At 40.8% G+C, this 26,035-nt stretch overlaps 1 protein-coding gene across 6 annotated transcripts in view; it reads left to right on the plus strand.

Annotated features, from left to right (window-relative positions):
- frmd4a (FERM domain containing 4A) overlaps positions 1–22,053 on the plus strand; it is a 150,464-nt gene extending 128,411 nt beyond the window's left edge. For 3 of the 6 annotated variants that reach the window (XM_066723725.1, XM_066723720.1, XM_066723726.1), the window contains exons 13-23: positions 1,046–1,184; positions 2,006–2,147; positions 6,905–7,038; positions 7,435–7,557; positions 8,879–9,110; positions 10,102–10,158; positions 10,357–10,594; positions 11,010–11,240; positions 11,346–12,193; positions 15,357–15,453; positions 17,581–22,053. In XM_066723725.1, the coding sequence (XP_066579822.1) occupies positions 1,046–1,184; positions 2,006–2,147; positions 6,905–7,038; positions 7,435–7,557; positions 8,879–9,110; positions 10,102–10,158; positions 10,357–10,594; positions 11,010–11,240; positions 11,346–12,193; positions 15,357–15,453; positions 17,581–17,683 (2,344 nt within the window). In that variant the 3' untranslated portion in view covers positions 17,684–22,053. The remainder of the gene's footprint in view (positions 1–1,045; positions 1,185–2,005; positions 2,148–6,904; positions 7,039–7,434; positions 7,558–8,878; positions 9,111–10,101; positions 10,159–10,356; positions 10,595–11,009; positions 11,241–11,345; positions 12,194–15,356; positions 15,454–17,580) is intronic. The other 3 variants (XM_066723722.1, XM_066723721.1, XM_066723724.1) reach the window with 3 other exon arrangements.
- The last annotated feature ends 3,982 nt before the right edge of the window (positions 22,054–26,035 follow it).

The following is a 26,035-nucleotide window of genomic DNA, read 5'->3' on the forward strand; positions in this document are numbered from 1 at the left end:
TTCTTGGCTAGTTACTGTTCTATACAGAAAGTGTTTAGCCTATGAGAAGCAAATGGATGCTGATTTCAAAATACAACTTTCTTTCTCCAAAACATGTATTAGCGTTTTCTAACATTGCTGTAGTTTTTAAAGATATTTAAGTGGAGTTTTTGCCCTTTTAGAGAACAAAAATGGTCTTTCTCCTAGTTTCCAGCCATGCTTGTCTGGTGAAACTGCTTGATCAGTGCAGTGCTCTGCTGCCAGAAAGTTGTGTAACATGAAATCCTTGTAATTTTCAAGTAATTTTTGAAGATTCCCATGAAGGATTTTGTGACTGAAGATTGCACTTCTGAGATATCTGGCTATATTAAATTCCCTTCTCGTCTCTTGCCAGCCTCACTTTTGCTCATTTGATCCTATTTGAAGGAATGTTTCAAGCAAAGCATTTCCCTTTTTCAAAGAAATCAGGGTCCAAATTGTACGCAAAAGATTACTTGACTGTTTTGGCTTGAAACTGCTAACCACTTGCATAGATAGGTCTCTTATTATTTCCAGGTTACTGTTATTTTATTATCTATCAACCAAAGAAAATTTGCTTCAAATGTGCTTGACACAGATTGGGGTTTCATTGTGAAATAAATGTTAGCAGACTGCCTTGAAACATTCATGACAACTTAACAAAGCTGTTACTGCTACTGTTTCTACTGATATTTTAAAAAGTTGGTGGTATTCATGTTCACATATTGATACTCTTTATGGTAAATACAGATTTTCTAGTAGCCAATGTATGCATTCTTTTGGCATAAAGTAGTAAAATCAACACCTCAGATTATTGGGTGACGGTAAACTAGTGAAAAGGGCTTGAACTTGTATTTGGTTTAAAAAAAAAAAGTTTTTTTCTTGCAACACTAATGCTTGTGTGTTTCGTAACTTGTTTAAGTTGCTGATGAAGGAATTTTGGCTCCAGATTTAGATAATAGCAATGTGTCTGGGATGGGTTAGAGGCATATTCCTCCTTTCAGTTGTACCTATGCAGTTATGCGCTGTGTGCATCTCTCTCCTGCAGGGCATCCGTGACTAGAAGGACCTTCGGACACAGTGGTATTGCAGTACACACATGGTATGCCTGTCCTGCGCTGATAAAGTCCATCTGGGCTATGGCTATTAGTCAGCACCAATTTTATCTGGACAGAAAACAAAGCAAGGTGAGCGCAATCAATCTATTTACATTTTGTTTTTTGTATATGTTTTAAATTTCTTGAAGTGGGGGAGAGATAGGGTTGAGAATTGTCCCACTGGGTTTTATATTCCTTTTGGGAATTCTCTAATCTTTTCAATCTCGGTTCTCAGCAAATAACTGGATTGAGGATTAGACATGTATATCTTGGGCAGCAGGTTGTTCAGTCGTCTGCTGTGAGCCTGTGTTTCAGGAATGTGGACCTTTCTGCTCAAGACTGCATGTGCCTTTTCTTTCTTCTTTTTCTTTTTTTACGCTCAACACTGTCTAGACAACGAGTACTTGGAGTCCAGTTATCACCACCTCCTTGACTAAAACCTCCAATTCTCAAGTGGTTATCTGTTCTCTTACTGGTTGTTTTAGCTATAGAAGTAATTTAAGTTTGTGTTTGTAAAGTAACATGATTTACTGAATGGTGCATAAAGGTTGTGGTATGAAGTGGATTTTCACAGTCAACTTCAATGCAGGAAAACAGTGGGGATGAATACAATTATTTAAAATAATCAGTGGTTAAATATTCCTCCCTGTGTGTTTTCAAATGTTTGATAAGAATAAAATACACCTTTATGAGAAACATTAGGATTTTAGTTCCCTTCTCCATCTCCAGAGGATCCAGCTTCTTTTTCCGCCCAGAATCTGTCTTTAGTAATTACAAACCAGTGTTCAATAGAGAGAATATTCTTCTTCTATGAAATTATGCTGTAATACATTTCAGTTTGAGCTTTTTGTTACTCCAACCCTGACAGAGAGACAAAACCAATACCAACAAACAAACATTCTGTTTTGCAGTCAAAAATACATGCAGCGAGAAGCCTGAGTGAGATTGCCATCGACTTGACAGAAACTGGAACACTGAAGACCTCTAAACTAGCCAACATGGGGAGCAAGGGCAAGATTATCAGTGGCAGCAGTGGAAGCCTACTGTCCTCAGGTGAGTGCTGCGCTCCTGGGAAAGTTAGAGATATCAGGATCTCACCTTTAAATATCAAGATCAAGAACTTCACCCCCTGGTTAATCTAAGCATGGTGTCTGGCACCATGTTAACAAAAGTGTTAATGTGGAGTCACATCAGTCTGGCATGACTGAGTTGAAGGGTAAGGCATCTGCAAAGGGAAATCAAAATATTATATTTTTGTTTGAGGCATGGAAAACACTTTGCACCTGGCAGCCAGGGAGAAGTCAGCATTGCTTTGATTGGAAGTATACGATTGACATGTGAGAAAAATATCTGCGTCTCAGTAAACTGTCTGAGCGCTGTCGGCACTCAAAAGGACGATACAAAGGGCGCACTGTAATGATGCACCCCCCACTGTCTGGATCCAGTTTCTCACAGTGGAAATATGAGAAGGCATACGACCAAGTTCCAAATAAAGACAAGGGCCCCCAGGTCGCCTAATGTTGTTACTGGAACAATACCTGGGTTTCGGTTTCACGTCCGAACAAAGCCATCCTCAAGGGAAGTGGCATGTTTAATATTTCCTCATTGTGGTAATATTTCATAACCCTGGATCACCACTTCTTATTTATTGGCCACACTTGCATATCAAGAAATCGTTTCTCAGTGTGATGTGATGAGAGCAAGAAGCAAGTCTGCTGTGATTTTAAGAGGCTTATCAGTGCTTGGATTCAGTGCAACATGAAAGGAGATTTGTAGAAACAACTTCTGAGGAATTCTTTTGAGTACAGCAGCCACAGTACAATTGATTCAGTATAATGCTGTCTGGGACAGAGCACTTACAACTAATGCCTAGGATCTTGTGTGGAATGTAGTTTTTATAGTAAGATCTCTGCGTCACACACCCATGTAGTTCCCTTTAAAAAATTATAAAGTAGAACCTGTAGATTGTTGATTAATTAATTTTGTTTAGAATTGTACAGTCCATATTTTTCACGTGCAACTCTTTGTTGTGGATAGATCCAGTCTTCCGAGTTAAATGTAGTGTATGAGTGGAGTGAACGCAGCCAGCTTTGTCAAAAGATTCTGCAGGAAACAATGGTCAGCTTGTGCTCTGTGTTCGTGGACATAATTGGATTTGAAAGAAGGCTTCTATAGAGGGGAGGTGGGGTGCTCTAAATGTGTACTTGCAAATCAATGGGAAAGCCGGAAGTACGGGATCGCCGAATTTGCGGCTGGGAAAATCTGACAAGGCCCCATGTCTGGTGCTGTGGCGTAGAAACATATATCCAAATACAATAATGGAGTTCAGACCACAGCCTGGAGAGCCAACCAGGGTGTGGCTTCAATGCAGAGGTCCCCAGGGGCCCGACTTAGCCTTGTAGCTGCTCTACTGTACCTTACGCTGGGTCAGATAGTGAGCTTCATGTAAGAGATGCATTGTCTGAAGCAAATGTGCTGAAGAAGAGGAAGTGAGGGGTGATGATTTTAGCTTTCTTCTCAACTGATTGCATTTCCTCCCTGAGCAGTGCCCCGCAGCCCTGAGTTAATAGATCACTGAGAAGAGCTTTGAAACACTCCAGTGGAGCACGTTGGTCTCCTAAAGTGGAAACATCCCCGTACTTTATTTCGCTCTATATTTTAATGGACTCGTGTTTATATTTATGACGTGGATTGTTTTTGTACGCTGAGGCCATTTGAATCGCCCTAGAAAGGCTGCTCACAATGTCTTGCGGTGTAGAGTTTCTCAGCACCATATGTCTTTGCCAAGCCAAGGAAAAGGAAACTTATTTTAGGCAACTGTTCATTTTTGCCTCATTGAAACCATTTTAACAAAACGCTGCTGAGTTAGCGAATAAGGAATGTTGTGTTTTGGTTTGTTTTGTTTTTTCCCCCTCATCCTAAGGCCTTTGGATTGTTGTACTTTCATTATTTAAATGATCTGCCGTTTCTAACTTTACTCTAGCCTAGACTGGTCACAAGATAAAGAACAAATGCAACTATTGGCTCACAATCCCATTAACAAATATTTAACTAAGACATCTAGAAATATTTACTAACCTGACAAGTTTTATTTCTATAAAGAAATGTAAAATTTGGAAATGGAAAACAATTGTGCAACTGATTTATCCTTTTTCAGAAAGCACAGTGAACACAAAGCTTTGTGAATGTGAAACTGTATGCTTTCTATGATTTTCTGTGAACTGGAAGAAAGTTATTTGATCTCTTCATTACCAAAGAAAAGAAAAGATCTCTATCTCTGTGGGCTGTGGGGTAACCTGGAGAAGCATTCACTGGCCAGGGTAGTTCATTCACACATCACTGGAGCAGAACGCACACAAGAGACACAACCCACACCCCCAGTGAATCAAGCAAAGAAGCGACTTCATGACTCATGAGCTAAGAATAGGAAAAATAAATTAAGGGGTTGTTTTTCAGAGCCAAAACAGATCGCATTTGCTGGTTTCTCTATATCTGTCCAGTGTCTACTTTTGTCATTGCTTTAATAAGGTAGTACAAAGCCAACCAGAAAGTTAACTTGAGGGAGTAAAGGATATACAGTTCAGATATACAGTAGAAGCACAGCATTCCTCCCTGTGGCTTAGTCTAGGGCTTCCTGAATCTGGGATATAGAAGGAGGGGGTGAAAACTGCTGTACTTATTTGGTATGTACACTATATTAACAAATGTATTCGGGCAGCAGACGAAATTTTAAAAGCACAGCTGTTCCTAGGGTATATCATAGGATTTGGCCTTGACCTTAATGAGTTTGGTCAGAAAAATATTGCACCAGTCCACATGTAGTCGCATAACTGTAGCTGTAGTGGGCAACTAGTCTAGTGTCACACTGAGAAGCCATTCAAGTATTATTCTGTGGGGTCAGGATGCTGGGCAGGCAGGGACATTGTTAATGGGATTCTCCTTGTCATTCGCCCACAACCTCATTCAGCTACATTGACAGAGCAGTGGGAACAATGTGGGTTGAAGAGGTCTCTAACAGGATGTAACCCCACTGATTTAAAGCCTATTTTGAACTGCAGAGATCTGTGTATTCACATGTGTGAATAATTACCTCCTTGTTTAAAAATCATGTACAGAGATGGTGGAAGAGATGTTTTGTCATGTGACACAGCTGGGGGTTTTACAACTGATTTAAATGATGAGATGCCAATAAAACTATAAGATTATTCCTGGTGTCTCTATCACCTTTTCACCACGGAGCTGGCTGCTACATAAAGCTGGTGGCTGCAAGTCGCCTATTCCCAAAGACCCTGTTGAGCAGTAGTGAGGCTAGTTCACTGGAGTCTCCTGTCCACAGCTCCCCACCCCCCAGCTGGGATGCATCATGCTATATATACAGGATGTACAGCGCATCCTGACCCCTGTACAGCCCTGTCTGACACACCGGACGCCTACAGAGTGTTAAACAACATACTTTCCATCAATACAGCCACGTAATGCATAAGACAGAAAAGGCTCTTCAGTCCAACAGCAGTTAATTTGGAATGTGCATTAATTGTACACATTTTACTCCCATTCACATTCTCTATAAAAATGACATTTAGACGGGTGTGTGTTCTAATGTGTATGATTTTCAGTGGCTGAAACCCCACTTAAATACCAGAATGCCATGCCGTAAGTGATCCATGACTAAAAACTAAAATATGCAAAGGGCCCCTAGAGGACCCGGTTAAACTGTGGTTGTTTTTGTAGTAGATATGTATGGTAATATATGAGTAGTCTATTAATTTGCCTATTACAGCTAATCTCCCATCAGGAAACGGTGCTGACACATAGTTTGTCCTGGTACGGCAGAAACGCAACTGGCCGCCGTCCTTGCGGATATCCCATCGTGTTACTCAGAACATTTGTTATGCTCTTGTTAACAAGTTCTTGTCTGGTCCTTCAAGATGATGTTTAAAACATGCATCCTGTTGCTGTTCTGTCGGAATACGATTCATTCTGCGTTCTTACGAATAATAGACTTACGCAGTATCTTATGTTAACAACTTTTCTTTTCTTTTTTATTTATTTGGCAGAGTGGTGGACTATGGCCAACATAATGTTATAATCAGGAAGTTAAAACAAATCAAGTCTCACTGAGTTATTCCTTTGTTAAAATTCAAACTATCAACACCAGAAGAACCCAAGGCTGTCAGTTTTAGGGATATTGTGAGGAGTGTGGATGTGTTGTAAGCTGACCTGGCCTTTCGCCTAATCTCAGCCTTGGCTTCCTTATCTTGCTTTCCATTTGCTTCCCTGCAAATATCCTGGCAGTCTGGACAGGTGCAGACCTTTGCTTATTCCTCTGGCAGCAGGCTTTAGTCAACTGAAAACAATGTTGTGCTTTGTAGGATTTGCACTGTAATCTGCATTGTTCCACTTCCGTTTCTGCCTTATAAAGCAGTAAAGACATTTTTGGCCTTTTCAGAACTTACAGCATGTGAAAAGATTACATTTATATCAAAGCGTTGCCTGCAACAATAAAATGACTCAGGATTCATTGTACATTCTGTGTCCAAACTGAGCAGTTACAACGTTGGGAAAGGTCACTGCAGCCTTTCTACTTGATAAAGCCATTCTTCATCCAAACAATCTTTTTTTCCACCCATTGTCACTGAATAGTTTGGTAATGCATCACCTTGGACAGGTTTATGAAGGAAGCGGTCTAAATAGTTTGTGTGTCTGTGTTGTGTTTTGTCATTTGTACCCCTGAGCTTCGCGGGGCTGGGGTCTCATCAAGTCTTGTACTGTTTGTCAGCTGAGTCAATAACCTCAGTGTTTATTGACAGGTTCCCAGGAGTCCGATAGCTCCCAGTCTGCCAAGAAAGACATGCTGGCTGCACTAAAATCCAGGCAGGAAGCTCTAGAGGAGACACTACGCCAGCGCCTTGAGGAACTCAAGAGACTCTGCATCCGTGAGGCGGTAAGGGCCTAAAACAGGGCAGCTTTCCCAACAGGATGGCTACAGAAGACTTGCAGTAATCATGGCAATATGTAACCTCTCACTGGTCCAAATGTTCTCTTGGAATGTACAGTAAGGGTTGGAGGAGTTTCAATGCAAACCATCATCTATAATTCAATGCAAAAGCAGCCAGTTTAGTTAAAACCACTCTAAGAAAGTATTTCTAGTTGTACTGAATCGTTGTAGGTTTGGTAGAGGGGATGACAACTTGTATTTTAAGCTTAGTAAAGAGTAGAAGAGGAGCAGCAATTCATTGTTGTATTGGGGAGGGTTGTTTTTTCAAAAAGCTGATTAAGTAATGAATGGCAGTCAGTTATTCTGTGGTGAAGTAAACTCGGTTGTTCTCTCGGGCCCCAGGAGCTGACAGGAAAGATGCCTAAAGAATATCCCTTAGACCCCGGGGAGGAGCTGCCCGCCGTCCGCCGGAGGATCGGCACTGCCTTCAAACTGGACGAGCAGAAAATCCTGCCAAAGGGAGAGGTGAGAGCAAAGTGGCTTCATTTACTGTTCTTACTAGCCTGAGTGGGTAACCTAAACACCAAGAGATGTTCAGTGTGTTAAACAAAAAAATCCTAATGACAATTCATTCTTCAGGCAGGGGTAGACTGGTGACACAACAGCTAATTAGCTCTCTGGTTAACTTGTTTCATGGCATTACAAAAGTCCCCTAATAATGAAATCCTGTAGCTGCTTTAAGACTTTTAATGTACCTGACCGTGTTTCTCTAAAGGTCAGGAAATTAACATTGCCGTCAGAGTAAAAGGCAAACAGTTGGATTTCATTCCTATTCAGTCTCATGCATGATTAAGGTGTGAGAAAAAAAAATCCCTTTCTCTTTTTCCACTGAATTTACCCGTCTCACTGAGCAGAAAATTAAATCAAGTTGGAGTGAAATTGATTTTAGGTGGGAGTAGTTTTCTTTGGATACGCTAAGGAATAGTTTGAAGGATTCCACAAGTGTACGGTCGTTTTCTGCATGTGTTGTTGACCTAATTAAATGTATTACATCCCCCACAATCTAGTGGGAACCATGCTGGGTATTTTTCTCCTTATGTTGCATTGGTATTGTTCTCTTCAACTGCGTTCCTGGGTCCCTGCACTAGTATTGTGGCTACAGATCACATCGCTGTCCAATCCACATGTGTGTCAGAGCCATGAACTGCCATGAAACCATTATTGTTTCTCTGATACTTTGTGAAGGGAGCTTAGGTCTTCTATTGTACATCCATTTTTATAGCAGTTGTAACATTTCATATTTTTTCAGTGTATTGTCTTCATATAAAATAGATGTGCTTTTTTTGCTAATTAAAATAATGGTGATTCACTATAACAATTAACTGTTAATGCCATTAAACAGTGTCACCAAATTGGTGACAAATGCAAACACATTATATCTTGAATTTACATGAGACACCTAAAGATTAAGTGTGTTTTAAATGCATAACTGCAGTGTGAATCTGGAACACACACATAGTTTTCTTTGATTTCATATATTAAATTCGTAATTCATTAGTATTTGATCATGCCACCTCTGTCCTAAATCCTAGGCCTGATTAGAAGATGGTGAAAAAACTGCTGACAGTACATTTAGCAACCTGTTCAATGCTTGACATGGGCAGCATACAGAATAAAAAAAAAAAGCATGTGTGTATGTGTTTTAAAGAGACAGGAAGCCCGTGCAGCCTGTCTAGGACAAGGTTAGTGTGTTCGGTAAGCCTGGCCCTGTGGGGCGAATTGAGCAGTGGCTGTGAATGTGACCGAGGGGGAGACCAGAGCTTCACTGGCTGTTTGTATTGGGCAGCAGGAGGCCGAACTGGAGCGCCTGGAGCGGGAGTTTGCCATCCAGTCTCAGATCACGGAGGCGGCACGGAGGCTGGCCAGCGACTCGCATGTCAGCAAGAAGCTGAAGAAGCAGAGGAAGACCTCCTATCTGAATGCACTGAAGAAACTGCAGGACATTGAGAACTCCATCAACGAGCACCGCATCAAATCTGGCAAGAAGCCCACGCAGCGGGCATCACTCATTATCGAAGGTAAACCGCGGGGGAACGCATTCTCCACAAAAGCAGTCACTCGGCCCTGTCCAGGTTTTTTTTTTTTTTTTTTGCTCATTTGCTTCCCAAATTATATAGAAAATAGTGCAAGAACGGTCCACATTAAAATATATTTACTAGTAGAATGAGGCTGATTAGACGCTAGTCAAATTAATGACTATTTCTTCTGTGTTTAAACATGTCCATCATAGTTCTTTGTTGCAGGCATGTCATATAAACAATTCAGTATAAAATGTTTTCAGAAACATTATTGTGACTATTATGTATTATTGTAATGCATACTGTTCCCATTAAACTTTTCACAAGTGTGAACTTCTTGGGCACAATGTGCTGGGTAGTGTAAACACTATCAGCTACAGCGAGAAGGAGCTCACAGGCAGCATGTGAGAAAGTGTTCAGAAATGGCTGCACAATTTTCTGCCTTATAAATAATACAATGTCTGTTTCCTGCCTTTGTTTTCAATTCAATGCAGTTATAAATGTAAATAAACGTAATATTAAGTGACATTCAAAGTACATACAATGTAATGGTAGAATCACTGTCAGTTTGCATTTCTTTGTTCTTAGAAAATAACTTTTACAATATTTTGAGCAAATTCTCTTCTTATCCAAGATCCAACACATGTATCACTTTTATTTTTTCAATGCAAGGAATACTAAACGTAAATGTTACATAAATTAGAAATTAATTGTTGAAATATAGCAATTATGGGACGGGGCATTTATGTGAAGTGGTATAATGATTTTTTAAACACTATAGTTAAATAAGGTGACAGAGCTGAATGGCTTAAGTGTGCTGCTTGCTACTGATCACACACATTGCAGAGAAGTCTTCAGGATTTAACCACTTCCCTATAGTAAAGGGTGACAGAGAGTCACAAGTTATGGCCATAATTGCAGAGGATTGTGTTTATTTTGCTTGAGCCTCCATTGAACTCCATTTACATAACCTTTCTTTGTTTACCCACAGAAGCAAATATTGGCTCTGAAGACAGTTCGTTGTCAGACGCCCTTGTTCTTGAGGACGGTATGTTGATATTTCTTCAGTTTGCTTTTTCTTTCCACCAGTGTTTTTCCAGTCAAATTAAAAGTGTTAATGGAAAAACTTGCTGATTTGCTCTAAACATAGAAGTAAAAGCTTGCTCAGCCTAGGTTATGATATGAGCAATGAGTTATTAATACATGAAATGTGACCTGTGACATTGTGCCGATGTGCTTCCTTCAGATGATTCTCAGGTGACTGGCACCTTTTCCCCCACCGCATCCCCCCACAAAGGCCTGCCACCCCGGCCCCCTTCGCACAGCAGACCCCCTCCTCCGCAGTCCCTGGAGGGGCTCCGGCACTTGCACTACCAGCGCAGCGACTACGACAAGTCTCCCATCAAGCCCAAGATGTGGAGCGAGTCGTCCTTAGACGAGCCATATGAAAAAGTGAAGAAGCGCACTTCTCACGGGCACTCCAGGTGGGTCAAATGAGACACGATCACCGCAGGGAGGGTGAGAGGACAGGGCGGGCATGTGTGACTGCAGCTCAGGAGGTCAGTCCTCAATCAGGGACGTCTTAGTCGAGACGAAAGTGTTACAGTGGTCTGAGGAAGGAAAACTGCCCTCCTGCTGTAGGATTGTGCAAAGCTGTAGATCTGTATTAAACAAAGGAGCTGAGTCAATAAGCCTGAATGACTTTGACTTTTGCTTAGACTCTCACACGTCTGTCTCAGCAAATCAAGCTAGAATGAATTGGATTGGATTTTGTGCTTCCCTGACTGTTATCTTCTTAATTCAAATACCTTTAAAAGGTAATATTTTAGTATACAAATAAATATGAAATATAGGCAGAATGAAAATAAGTGATGTTCAAAGTGAAGTTCAATTTCATAGTAACGATGCTGGAGAACGGGTACCGGACATGACGCCTCCTCTCGGTCGATGTCTCCGTGTCCGCAGCAGTCACAAGCGCTTTCCGAGTTCAGGGAGCTGTGCAGAGGCCGGGGGGAGCAACTCTCTGCAGAACAGCCCTATCAGGAGCCTCCCCCACTGGAACTCCCAGTCCAGCATGCCCTCCACCCCCGACCTGCGGGTACGCAGCCCGCACTACGTCCACTCCACCAGGTAAGCGTCACACCAGGGGGTAAGCGTCACACAGAGGAATTAAAAACCCTCTGGTATTCTGGTTGGTATTCTAACCCTTGTGTTTCTGCCCCATCGCGCCCGCAGGTCAGTGGATATCAGCCCCACCCGACTGCACAGTTTGGCACAGCACTTTAGACACCGGAGCTCCAGCCTGGAGTCACAGGGGAAGCTGCTGGGCTCCGAGAACGAGACGGGCAGCCCAGACTTCTACACGCCGCGCACTCGCAGCAGCAACGGCTCCGACCCACTGGATGACTGTTCCTCCTGCACCAGCCACTCCAGCTCGGAGCACTACTACCCCGCCCAGGGCAACCCCAACTACTCCACACTGGCCGAGGACTCCCCATCGAAAGCCCGCCAGCGGCAGAGACAGCGACACAAGTCGGCCAGCAACCTGGGCTCCTCCAACTCGGGCAGCATGCCCAACCTGGCGGCCAAGAATGGCAGCGCCCACCATGGCGTGTACTTGCACAGCCAGAGCCAGCCGTCGTCGCAGTACCGCATCAAGGAGTACCCGCTGTACATCGAGGGCAGCCCCACGCCGGTGGTGGTACGCAGCCTGGAGAACGACCAAGAGGGACACTACAGCGTCAAGGCCCAGTTCAAGACCTCCAACTCCTACACGGCTGGGGGGATGTACAAGGAGAGCTGGCACGGGGAGGAGGGCGAGAGCAGTGGCCGGCTCACCCCGTCCCGCTCGCAGATCGTGCGGACTCCCTCTCTGGGGCGGGAGGGCGGGAACAGGACTGCAGTGTCGGATGAGCTGCGCTGCTGGTACCAGCGCTCCTCTGCCTCGCTCAAAGAGCACAACAGACTCTCGCACACCAGCTCCAACTCCTCAGACAGCGGCTCGCAGTACGGCACACTGCAGGGCTCCTTCCTGGCGCACAGCCGAGGGAACAGGATGCCACACATCTCCAAAGGATCATCAGGTAGGCTTGCAGACCCTTTGTCCAAACGTGACTGGAAACACCCTAAACACTTGCGTACAGTGACAGGTAGGGCTTGGGGGCACTTACTATAAAGACAGCCCACCACTATAAACGCGCTGTTTTAGAGGTGCCTGGATTCAGGGTGGTCCGCCAGACGGATTTATATATGGGTGGCTGCAGAGCTTCAGGTCTATAAAGTCTTCTTCTGATCAGAGCTAAAGACCAAGGAACAAAAGCCGTCTCTTTGAGAGGAGTTTGAACAATAATCCATTGTTTGTCTCTTAGAAACGGAAAGTGTAGTCAGGGACGCGTATGCATTCTAGTGCAGTGAGGGAGAAAAAGACCAGATTTACCCACCAGGAAGTCTGCTGGCAATGCGTCTTTTCAGCCTCAGCACACCAAAATAACCAAAAACGGAAGCAAAGTGTTGTTTTGAAGTGTGTAAAACCTACAAAATACAAATGTGAAAGTTTACTGTTATTTTCTCTTACACCAAAACCTTATTCTCAGAGCAGCAGAAATCAAAGTACAAAAGATGACCATTTCATAAGTTAACTAACATCCATTTTAATTCTTATCAGGTATGTGGAATGACTTTCACAGAAGGAGAGTTGACTGTGTTAATTTGCTGAAGTCTTTGCTGTCTGGAGTTTTTTAATAAGTGTAACATTCTATTAATTTATCTTGGGCCACTACAGAGAAGGGAACCTGTAAAACACTGAATTAGCAAGGCAACCTGTGGCTTCCAGGCAAGTGTTTTTAAGGTGTTGCTCGATACTTCACAAAATTGAAGCAGATGGTTCTGGTAAATATTTCATTAACTGGAAAAAGCAGCTACATTTTGAAAGATTTAAGCGAACATAAAGTGAACATTTTAAGGCTTGTTCTCCATAAAAGATTTATTGTTTCTCATGCTGTGTGCGTTTTGAATGCTAAGTAATACCATACCCTTGGGAGGACATAGATTATAATTTTACAAGCATATTATTCAATGCTTGCCATACTTGCTAAAGGCAGTTACTAATATCAACTGACATTAAAATTTATATTCAAGAACCCAGGACCCAAACATACCACTTTAAAGTTCAAGTAGAGAATAAAAATATACATTTATTTTTTTATATATACACTCACCTAAAGGATTATTAGGAACACCTGTTCAATTTCTCATTAATGCAATTATCTAACCAACCAATCACATGGCAGTTGCTTCAATGCATTTAGGGGTGTGGTCCTGGTCAAGACAATCTCCTGAACTCCAAACTGAATGTCTGAATGGGAAAGAAAGGTGATTTAAGCAATTTTGAGCGTGGCATGGTTGTTGGTGCCAGACGGGCCGGTCTGAGTATTTCACAATCTGCTCAATTACTGGGATTTTCACGCACAACCATTTCTAGGGTTTACAAAGAATGGTGTGAAAAGAGAAAAACATCCAGTATGCGGCAGTCCTGTGGGCGAAAATGCCTTGTTGATGCTTGAGGTCAGAGGAGAATGGGCCGACTGATTCAAGCTGATAGAAGAGCAACTTTGACTGAAATAACCACTCGTTACAACCGAGGTATGCAGCAAAGCATTTGTGAAGCCACAACACGTACAACCTTGAGGCGGATGGGCTACAACAGCAGAAGACCCCACCGGGTACCACTCATCTCCACTACAAATAGGAAAAAGAGGCTACAATTTGCACAAGCTCACCAAAATTGGACAGTTGAAGACTGGAAAAATGTTGCCTGGTCTGATGAGTCTCGATTTCTGTTGAGACATTCAGATGGTAGAGTCAGAATTTGGCGTAAACAGAATGAGAACATGGATCCATCATGCCTTGTTACCACTGTGCAGGCTGGTGGTGGGGGTGTAATGGTGTGGGGGATGTTTTCTTGGCACACTTTAGGCCCCTTAGTGCCAATTGGGCATCGTTTAAATGCCACGGCCTACCTGAGCATTGTTTCTGACCATGTCCATCCCTTTATGACCACCATGTACCCATCCTCTGATGGCTACTTCCAGCAGGATAGTGCGTCATGTCACAAAGGTCAAATCATTTCAAATTGGTTTCTTGAACATGACAATGAGTTCACTGTACTAAACTGGCCCCCACAGTCACCAGATCTCAACCCAATAGAGCATCTTTGGGATGTGGTGGAACGGGAGCTTCGTGCCCTGGATGTGCATCCCACAAATCTCCATCAACTGCAAGATGCTATCCTATCAATATGGGCCAACATTTCTAACGAATGCTTTCAGCACCTTGTTGAATCAATGCCACGTAGAATTAAGGCAGTTCTGAAGGCGAAAGGGGGTCAAACACAGTATTAGTATGGTGTTCCTAATAATCCTTTAGGTGAGTGTATAGTTGTCATAGTGAGTTTTACAGTCCTTTACCAAATAATATGAAATTGTTTATGTTCTACTATATGATATTCATAACCATAAAGTCCATAATATATCCTGATGATTGCATGGGGAAAACATTCATACCAGTACAACGTTTGATATTGTTAACGGTCTACTCAAAACAACCACAAGTTTCTATAGAGGCAAATATGCATTCTCAATAAACAAAGCAGCCAGCCAGCGGTTTACTCTACATTAAACACAACGAAAAGTGGTAAAGATTCTTGTCTTTCCCTTTACTCTGCTGCTGAATGGAAGCCAATTGTGTAACTATAATTACACGGCCGGTCACAGAAGTGAAGGCCACATCCGGGGAATCAGGGCTTTAATCCACCTTGTGCTCAGAGCAGATTTGAGTGCAGTTTGGAGTGATATTCGCATTTGCAGATAATCCAAAACGGAGTCTTCAAACACAGCATCTGAAATTCTATCAACTTGGAATATTACAAACTCACTTTAAAAACATGGCAGGATATAGTTTGTCATCATACAGGGGATTTTTGATCTCTCTCTTAATCACATGGGTAAATATAGTGCTCCTGAGCTTAAAAACTGCTTAAGGGTAGGGGAAGATTGTAAGGAATGCATATTTTCTGAGCTTGAAGTGCCTGCGAGACTCGCCATAGGGTGAAATGGTAAAGCGATCCCTGAATTGAATGGAATCCGTTAGTCGCGGTTTCCCTCCCCTCCCCGGCGCTCTCCAGTGTGTTGACATAGTTGGGATTCCTGAGGCCTGTGACACCTGCCTGACCCCTGTGTCTCTCTCCAGCCGCCTCACCTCACAGTCAGAGGAGCATGACCCCGTCCAGCGAGCTGGCGGCCACTCCACCCTGCAGTCCACAGCACATCCTGAGCTGGCAGAGCGGGTAAGTCATCTCACTGCCTCTGCCCCACAGGAATCTCTGCCCTGGGGGAGGGGATTAAGTAAACTCCAATCTCCCAATGCAAGGGGCAGATCGACGCTGAAGCTAGTGATGCATGGAAATAAAGTTGAAGCCAATAGCTACCAACTTACGGCGCCATTCTCAAGATATTTTTCTTTATACTTTTTCCTTTTTCTACTGGATGCAAGAAGAAACTTTTTTTTTTTTTTATTAAAAAACATCTACTGCACAATTTCAGTGGAAGTGTGCCTGCTCAGAATGTTTTTTCACCACATTTCACACACTCTTGAGCTATAAAAGTGTGGGAGACGGTTGGTGAATTTGGAGTTTGTTTTTGCAGTACGGTGGGTATTACCAGGGACGGCAGCTACAGATTTTATTCAGCTTCCCTTCTGCCACTTGTACACTAAGAATCTCAAGGTTATGAGATCGTGGTACAAAGATAGCAGACATGAGGAACTCAGCCATAGCTGAAGCTGTAGCTAAAGACATAATTACTCAACTCAGAGAGTCAGTAAGGCCCTGAAGTCTAGGCTTAACTTGTTTAAACAACTGTGATTCATCAAGGGATGACACACACATTTGTAGAGTACGACCGGTCTTGGGTGGTCACCAAAATATTAAAAAATAAGATGTATTATGCAATAAAATAACTTGTATGAAGTGACAACAATATTTGACAACATGTGGAATTACATACATTTACCAATCAAGCCTGAATTATATCAGTTACTTCAACTGATAAAGAAACTCTTGAGGGAAAAATGACTCCTAACGCTCTCAATTAATGGATTTATTTGGATTTATGTATATTTTTACATACAGCTATGGAAAAAAATGACCACTGCAAATGTTTCTTAAATTTGTACATGTGTGGCAGCCATTCCATTCCATTCATATTTTTATTTGAAATTTGGGAGAAATGTTGTCAGTAATTTATAGAATAAAACAAAATGTTCATTTTACTTAAACACATACCTATAAATAGTAAAACCAGAGAAACTTTTTTTTTTTTTTTTCCCCAGAGCTGTATATATATCGGGGCTTCAATCAGGCAATTCAAGACTATTCTTTTCTGCTAAAAAAAATGATGTATAAGTGTTGCTATCTTTCTTAAAATTAATGTCAACACAGACTATTAACCCCAAGTTGATCACTTTGTTTATCAGGTTAAAACAGTTTAAGTAGAATATTGTTTTTGTCTCCTTAATGTCAAAGGACTTCTTTTTCTCACAATGTTCCTCTTGTCCAACGTTCTGCACTATTTAACAATTACTAATCCATCCCTAACAATACTAAATGATCATTTCTTAATATTACTCAATCTTTAGTTTCCTAATCCCTTTACTGTTTCCACCTTCTTACTAACACACTTCTGCTTGACTGTCGTCTCTACTTCTCTTGGTTTAGAGAGACAGCAGAAAACTCTCCCTTTGAGGATCAATCTCAATCTCCAGCTCACCAAAGTACTGATGAATAGAGGTACAGTACTGCCTGTGTCTACTCCTACCCCTCTCTTCCTCTCTCTCGACGCATGCTGTCAGTGCCTGTGAATGTGCTGGTTCTGTGAATGTCATTAACCCTCTTCTCTCTTTTTGACCTCAACTGTGCATTGTGGGTATGCGTTACGTTTCCCAGGGAGGAAATAATAAATGCTAGTGATTAATAAAACCTTTCATTGGGGTCTCATCAGGTTTGTAATGTAAGGGAGTATTTAATCTAGTTTTTAAATTAAGTTTTACAGTGGTTAATGTTAGGGATTTTCCTTCTCCATTATGGTTTTCCTGCATAAAATAAATGAGGTAGGGAAGCACTTTAGATTATGGCTTAGCTTTTAGACCGTACTCGGCATGTACTATAAATAGTTGCAGAATAGGTACTGAACTTAACCTGTATTGATAGAATAATGAGTTAATTACAGGTTTTGTAGCCAAACCTCAATGTAAGTGTGTTTTGGATTGAAGATTTTAAGTCATTGGATACTTTTTCTTGTGTTACTGGAGTAAAACTTTCAGTGGTGACTCCACCATGATACTAAAGGAGCATTATTTATGCAAAATCGTATACATTAATAATCCAATTAAGCCATGTGTTCCTCCTTCGTTTCAGCTCCTACAACGACAGCTGTTTCCTGGACAGCTCCCTGTACTCGGAATTAGCGGACGTCCAGTGGTACGGACGCGAAAAGGCCAAGCCAGGAACTCTGGTCTGAACTCCTGTTGTTCCCCCGAACTGGTCACCCCATCAATGTCCCACAGAGATCGTAACACTGTCTCTTGACGCTTTGCCTTATGTGGGCAGAACTACCCTCAAACACTTCAGCTCCAAGCACTTTTATTCCACCAGTACATCCACGAGCAGCGCTGGCGAGGCCTTGTAGGCCGGGCCCTGCGGTCTGTCCTTCAGTGACCACACCATCCACTGACGGGACGCTAGCCTCAGCCCGGCGTGTGCCATCGGACCCAGTGTAACACCAGCCTTCAACTACCCGACAGCCACAACTGTGTGCACAAAAATCCACTCTGGTTGGATTCCTGGAGTTACAAAACAACAAACAAAGCCACTAGTCTGAGATGTGGGACAGCTGACTTTTTTTTTTTTTTCAATGCAATACTAGTATCTCTACACTGAAGAGTGAAGCCCTGGACTGACGGACAGCGTGAATCTTTGTAGAGTTTTCAAAGTCCTTTCAAATACTTTCTGCAGGAACAACGTAACTAAAACCAGAGATGAACACTAACCCACCTTGCTATGGCTTCTTATTCTGGACCAATATCTTTTTTTTGTTGTTGTTGTTGTTGTCGTTTTGTTTTTGACTCGTTTGGTTTTATTTTTTTTAAAAGAGAGATTAATTGCTGAAGACAGACTTCTCGCATCTTTTGAAAATATTGAAAAATATTTTTTAAAGAGTATTTTTCCCCAAACGTTTTAAAGAAAAAGACTACTCAGCATCCACAGTCAAAATGCACATATTACCTAACGATCTGTGTCTATCGGCTGCAGACAAACATTAATGACAGTGGAGCATCTCATTAGCTTCTGAACGACCAAAGATCAAAAAAGGAAAAAAAAAAAAAAAATGGGACCCTTCAGTTCTTCATGCGAGGAATCCCCAGCCTTCATCAGCACAGTGTCCAATACCGGATTTTCATGCAACTTGCAAATTCCACAATGTCAAACTACCCTGCTTGTTCTCTTAGTGTTGTTCACGTTGAAATTCTGTATTTACGTTTGGAGCTTTTTTCCCTCCTGTCAATTGCCCCCCACATACTCCACGGCAAACCCCAAACCCACCGAAAGTCCAGGTACAGTATTCGCTCCACCCGACAAGGTTAACTTTTAAATACCGCTCGCAAATTTGGTTCAAGTCCCTTTGTTTCAGTGATCCACGCTCTTTCACACGTCATCCTTCTCACCCTCGTGCGCCAGTCTAACTAGGTGTTTTGGTATACAAGCTCCTTCTTTGTACATAAAAATATCTGCCCAAACTTCATATATTTATTTTTTTATAGCAGTTCAGATGCTAGTGAAGTGAGCATCCTTAGGTTATGAGTAGCAGCCCGTGGTGTGGTCGAGTTTGTAGAAATCGTGGGTGAATAATAGTGTTGCAGGAATCCTTAGTTTACTGTCTAGCCCAGGCTCAGCCAAATCAAATCTTAGCCTTGTAATCAAAGTATAGGTCATATCTCAGGCTTCTATCATTGTCCACCTTGTCCCCGTAATGGCGAGGCCTGGGTTCTGTACCCCACCGGTGCTATAACACATTGGTGCTGTAACACTTGTACTGTAACATCTCTGAAACAGCTCTTTCAAAAGCCAATGCCATGAGAGCCATTCAAACCAACCGAAAGTTCTCCAACTTGATTGAAACCATTTATGATGCCTGACAGCTTTTTGGATGGGGTGGGAGGGACTTGTTTTAATCACTTTCCAAGTTTTGTTTTTGTAATCACACTGCCTTACCAAAAGAAATACAGGTTTGTACCAAATATGGGTTTAAAGTGTGATGAAAACAGCCGAGTATTTCACATCGAACAGCTGTTGTTCAGGTCTTGGGTGCGTAATGTTCATTCGTAAACCTTCCCTTTAAAACATTGAGCTGTTCCTACTGTCTGCTGTAAACTATTTACTGTAAACCTACAAACATAAACATCCACCCGAGAAGATCTGGACAAAGTTCACATTACATTAACAACCACAAGCGCAAGCCTCACTGTGGCCGAACGCACAACATGAGGAACTGTACTCTCGAATCGCTGACCTAGGGAATCTTCTCACAGTTTCCTGCAGATAAAATAGCACAGCTTCGTTTTAAGTCAACAACAACAACACAATTACCATGCCAGCAACATTTCTTTCATGTGCTTATTTCGGGACACACTCGCACGTGGTCCTGATAGCTCTGCTTCTTTTCATGTTGAATCGAAAGAGTATGTCCTAATTTAAACGTGTCAAACAAATATTCATCTTCAAGAGACAGATCATTTAACAAGTCTCTTGCTGCACAAATCGCACATCCCAGTACAAAACTGTATACAAGTTTCATTGTGTAAAAAAAAAAAAGCCCTTCTGATACAAAATGGAAAGAATACGTGACAGATTTCTGCAACTTAAACACATCTTCTATGTATTATAGCGTAAAAGAAGTCTTAACGCTCAAAGACCTGCAACATTTTTATTATGATATGTATTGATATTCAGTATTTCATCAATGATAGTGAAGTAAGTTTTTTCACTAAGTAAATTAAACAAAAACAGGGTATCAGTTCATCACATTGTGCGGTCAGATATTGTATGTAATCAAGTTTTTATTTTAATTTTACTGTTGGGACTATGATTGTTCTCATACTGAAGTGACACAGAAAGAGGGTTTGAGTAGCACATTGTTTTACAGTTTTTACAAGCCATATTTTCCAACTCATCAAGACAAACTCAAGCAGTCTTGATTTCACAGTTTAAAGCTCATCTTGCATGGGCTTCCCCCCCACCTGGATTTGATTCATTTTATATTTCAATTTTATATGAATAGGTTTAATAAGCACACCTCTTATGTAAGATCAGAGAAACAATTACAGCCAAACGATGTTGTGTTCTGTGCTGAGGGCTACGTTTTTATGTAGGTGAAATACATACAATAATGTAATCTAATTTCCATCTTTTTTATTATGTATTTTTTAAGCATGTTGTTTTCTTGAGATCCATTTCCTGTGCACAACTACCATGTAAGGTGTATTACAGATCGTTTGGTATTGTACCAATTACAGTAAGTGCAGGACTGAAAGTTTTGCTGGGGCTAGAGAGCAGATTTACTGTGGAATTTCGCTTTGCCCTTGTAAGGAACATTTACCTTTTTTAATGGATTGGAGACAGCAGATGAGAGCTAAGTGAATGTGGGAGTGTGATAAATGTGGTGCAGGACAACCTGTCGGACAGCTGGAAGACAAACGAGAAACCTTTAGATTTATCAAAAAGAAATGCAGACACCTTGGAAAAAACACTTTCTACTGCAGAGTGAATTGGCCATTTATTTGACTTTATTTGTAAGTCAACCTTTTTATCCTTACATTCACTTAGTGCATCTGCTGCTGAAAACCTATTTAACTGAAACCCTATCCAGCCATTGACAGTTGAGTTTCTCTTCATTGTATTTTTGTATTTGTTTTGCCATCATATTCGAATCTCACTGTGGAGAGCAAAGCAAATTGCACATATTGATAAATCCTTTAATGACATTTTCCCCATTGCTTACCAATGGTTCAGAGGTACTTCTGGAATGTAATCCATTTCACAACTTCAAAACCAACCAGAAAACACTGATGCAAACTCTCGAATCCGAAAGCCCTTCCTTACATGCGTGTGCTCGTCTTAACTGCATATGTTCTTTCTTCAGCTTGTGGTAATCTCTGATATGAATCCCAATGTGAGTACATTACTTGTTGTACCCTATATTGTCACCATCACACCATTGCTGTCTGTTATCAGTATGATGTAAACATTTTATAGTGGAGAGGAAAGAAAAAAAAAAAAACTAACAAAATCAACGTTTATGAAAGGGGGGCAGTGTGTTTTGAAAGGCATTTACCATTGTTTTAATGATGTTCAAAGTTATTTTTTAATGAGTCAGTATTAGATTTTAGTTTGGACATAGTAACAACCCTTCCAGGTGCTACAAAATGACCAGTTACTGCTTCGTTACCTAGGTGTAGAATTTTAATTATATTGTCGTCAATAGTTTTAATACCAGTTGTGTAAAATGAAGGACATTAGTTTAAAAATAAACTATGTAGGTCACTCCCTCCATCTGACAATAGAGCATGTAACATGTGACATGATTTTATTGGATTCTGTTCAACCGTAATCAAACAAAAAATAAAAAAAAGTGTGTTGTAGAAAACAAATGTGGAATTGTAAGAAAAAACAACAGATTCCACTGTTAATTTATTCTTTTTCTATTAAGAATTTGTATAGTAACTTTACATTTTTCAAAACTGTGTTGTTGGCAACTGATAATGAATTTTCAAGGAGAAAATTTGGTGGTTCTTGAGATTATGAAAAATAAATTATTGCTGAATGTTCTCAAAATGGATGTGTCTTTTCTTTTTTGTGTGTGTATATATTATATATTTTTTAGAATATTGTTAGTCTTATATTTGCTGTGTCTTTATTGATTTAAAAGGGGAAGCTTTCCTGACAGCCTTGTATATTATCCATGCAAAAACAAAGTATATGGTAAGATAAATAGTTTTAAATTTCTCAATAGTTTAATTAAAGTAGTCTGCCTTAAAGACTGCTTAGAGTACACAAGTAAATATTGGAATGTATTTTATCATATAGCCTAACTTTAAATTTGGGATAAATATTTGAATTGTTTTCAAATTGTTAAAAGTATGGCAGTCATTATATAGCATATATATTCCTGAAGATTAAATATACAAAGCAACTGTATTTGACAAACAAAACTCAATTTACAATCTAAACGTGATGACTACATGACATCGTTAAACCAAGGTTTGATAATCATTTTTGACTAATAATACCAATATGCTTATTTGAAATGTACTTATTCATACAGTTCACATTGTGTACACATTTGATCTAATAATGAGAAATAGAGGGTTGTGTGCTTGATAGACTTTAAGTTTAAGACAGAGTTTAAAGGTAAGTGAGTCCCAACAATTAGGAGGACTGAAAAGGTTAATCACTATAATCAAAAACTATGGGTTATAACATTAATGTAAGGGAATTAAACACATACTTTAATTTAAAAAAAGGCATTGACACACAGCACATTGCTTTAGTGTTGAATCAAATAATTAAACCTTGATGGATCAAAGAGATGTATAAATATTAACTTACATGAGTGTATAAAACTGACTGGGATCTGTCCTCATCTGACATTGAATTACAGCTGAATAATAAAACCTAGATTCAGAACAATAGGACACTGATCAGACTTGCTCATGTAGCAGTTTAAGGAATTCAAGTATTTTGTCAGATGCCTTTTGAATCAGCATCCTCAATATGGCTGAGCACTGGGATCCACATGCCTCCTAAAACCTCCTGCATGGCCAAAAAGTATTAATAGTTTTCACAGGTCTGAGCACAAGTAGTTTTGCAGCCAAGGGTTTCAAATAGTAACTGCCCATATCCATTAACTCCGAAATAGTGGGAATAGTATGTTTTCCTTAATGGAAAAGCACTGACCCCCTATTGGTTCATTTGCTTTGAAACAATGTATCAGTGTGCTGCTGTTTACACTTGTGTTCTGTACAAACTGCTCGGGTTCGTTTTCGTGGTTCACCCCAGTGTTTTCTCAGGACTCAGACCACTTGTGTTCATATTGCAATAATCAATTGAGCTCGGTTCATTTTGTATTGCTAAAACACTGGATATTTACATTTTACATGAATTGAGCATATAAGACATGGCAGCATAACGCATACGATAACAATATATATGAAGGTAATACAGTGACTACATGCATATAGTCCACAAAACACATCTGACCAACCAAATAATAGGCCTATATGGGTGCGTTACATTGTGCAGAATGTGCACAGATCTGACCAGCAAAGCAAGTGAGTTTCAGAATCTGACAACAGTCTGAATAATGACATCCAACTGTCTATTAATCACACTGTATGCAGTTATTGAACACAACAATAGGCTACTATTCTTGTGAATATTATAATCAGTGTTGCGCTACTGCATGATGATTAGTTTGCCTAAATATCCATCTAGGAGTATTTTACTGCTACTGCCATAACTTTAAAATATAATGCTACTTTACATAATAAATTAAATATAATGGGGTGTATTCAACAAGGTTTTTTTTTACAGCAATTAGTTATTTCTGACACTTATTTTCTCACAAAAACAAAAGATGAATGAGAAATGGCATCTTTAGATCATGCTTGGTGGACTCGGTTCGTTTCGGTTCGTTTACCAATGGAAATCGGAGTTCACACTCTTCCCCCAAACGAACGGAACTGCACTGAATACGAAACAAACCTCTGGTGTAAATGAGCCCTGAGGCTCAAATCAAATCAGTAATTAGATGGTTAGTTTTAATTTGGTAGAAGGAACCCCAAGCAAATTAAAAGTTTTCAGATACTGGGGTTAATTTGCAAGAGTGTTTAGTTAACTAGTTCACTTACACAACTGTATTCCTGCCCTTGCTGTTTATTTTTCAAAATATAGCCTAATTGATCAAAACAGATCCCAACAATTATTAGACCGACACATTCACAGATATTGTATTGTGTGATATGTGCTTAATTTTCTTCTAATTGTACATATGGTGAGATATGAATCACATTACTCAGAAATGTGTGTGACAGCTGCTGTGAATCCCTCGCTTCATAGGTTCCTGTTGTCTGTGTTAGCACCTGTCTGCAGCTCCAAAATAAGCTAATATTCTCTTTCCTATTGGGTTTTATTTCCCATTGTAAAGTGTTATTAAAGTGAAATAGCCATGCTCTAGCAGCTGTTATAGAGGTTGAGCCAAAATAAATAGTGAGGGAAAAAAGTATTTGATCCCCTGCTGATTTTGTACGTTTGCCCACTGACAAAGAAATGATCAGTCTATCATTTTAATGGTAGGTGTATTTTAACAGTGAGAGACAGAATAACAACAACAAAATCCAGAAAAATACATTTCAAAAAAATTATACATTGATTTGCATGTTAATGAGCGAAATAAGTATTTGACCACTTCATGGCAAAACCCTTGTTGGCAATCACAGAGGTCAGACGTTTCTTGTAGTTGGCCACCAGGTTTGCACACATCTCAGGAGGGATTTTGTCCCACTCCTCTTTGCAGATCCTCTCCAAGTCATTAAGGTTTCGAGGCTGACGTTTGGCATCTCGAACCTTCAGCTCCCTCCACAGATTTTCTATGGGATTAAGGTCTGGAGGCTGGCTAGGCCACTCCAGGACCTTAATGTGCTTCTTCTTGCGCCACTCCTTTGATGCCTTGGCTGTGTGTCTTGGGTCATTGTCATGCTGGAATACCCATCCACAACCCATTTTCAATGCCCTGGCTGAGGGAAGGAGGTTCTCACCCAAGATTTGACAGTACATGGCCCCATCCATCGTCCATTTGATGCAGTGCAGTTGTCCTGTCCCCTTAGCAGAAAAACACCCCCAAAGCATAATGTTTCCACCTCCATGTTTGACGGTGGGGATGGTGTTCTTGGGGTCATTCCTCCTCCTCCAAACACGGCAAGTTGAGTTGATGCCAAAGAGCTCGAGTTTGGTCTCATCTGACCACAACACTTTCACCCAGTTCTCCTCTGAATCATTCAGATGTTCATTGGCAAACTTCAGACGGGCCTGTACATGTGCTTTCTTGAGCAGGGGGCCTTGCGGGCGCTGCAGGATTTCAGTCCTTCACGGCGTAGTGTGTTACCAATTGTTTTCTTGGTGACTATGGTCCCAGCTGCCTTGAGATCATTAACAAGATCCTCCCGTGTAGTTTTTTTGTTGTTATTCTGTCTCTCACTGTTAAAATACACCTACCATTAAAATTACAGACTGATCATTTCTTTGTCAGTGGGCAAACGTACAAAATCAGCAGGGGATCAAATACTTTTTTCCCTCACTGTAGCTCAAAGAATCCTGCTCTACTTGGTCTAAACGTTGCAGGAATCGTGATCATTTACATAGCCTGTAAAAAAAAGGGGGTTGGGATTTTATCATTTTCCATGACTATGAACTTAAAATTAGTCTTGTAGAAAAGCTGAAATGCAACAATTATCATGTCAGATGCTTTTAACTTCCTTTTCGTTACAGTGCACTCCTAGGACAGGAAAACTATATGATGTCAACAATAATATGCAGGCTGGCCGAATTTTAATTGTTAAGGAACATTGGTAACTGAAAAGGGGGGATTTTTTCTAATTCCTGCTATGACTGTAGTTTCATCCTACACATACTGTGTTTGTTTGTTTCATACTTAAAATAAACGACAGGAATTTGCCCAGAACACTGTGACTCAACATAAATTGTTTGGATACCAATTTTCCAAACAGCAGTCGGAGAAGTGGAAATGTCCTAAAAGTAT

The sequence above is a fragment of the Amia ocellicauda genome, chromosome 15 (genome assembly GCF_036373705.1).
Source record: "Amia ocellicauda isolate fAmiCal2 chromosome 15, fAmiCal2.hap1, whole genome shotgun sequence".
Taxonomy (NCBI): Eukaryota; Metazoa; Chordata; class Actinopteri; order Amiiformes; family Amiidae; genus Amia; species Amia ocellicauda.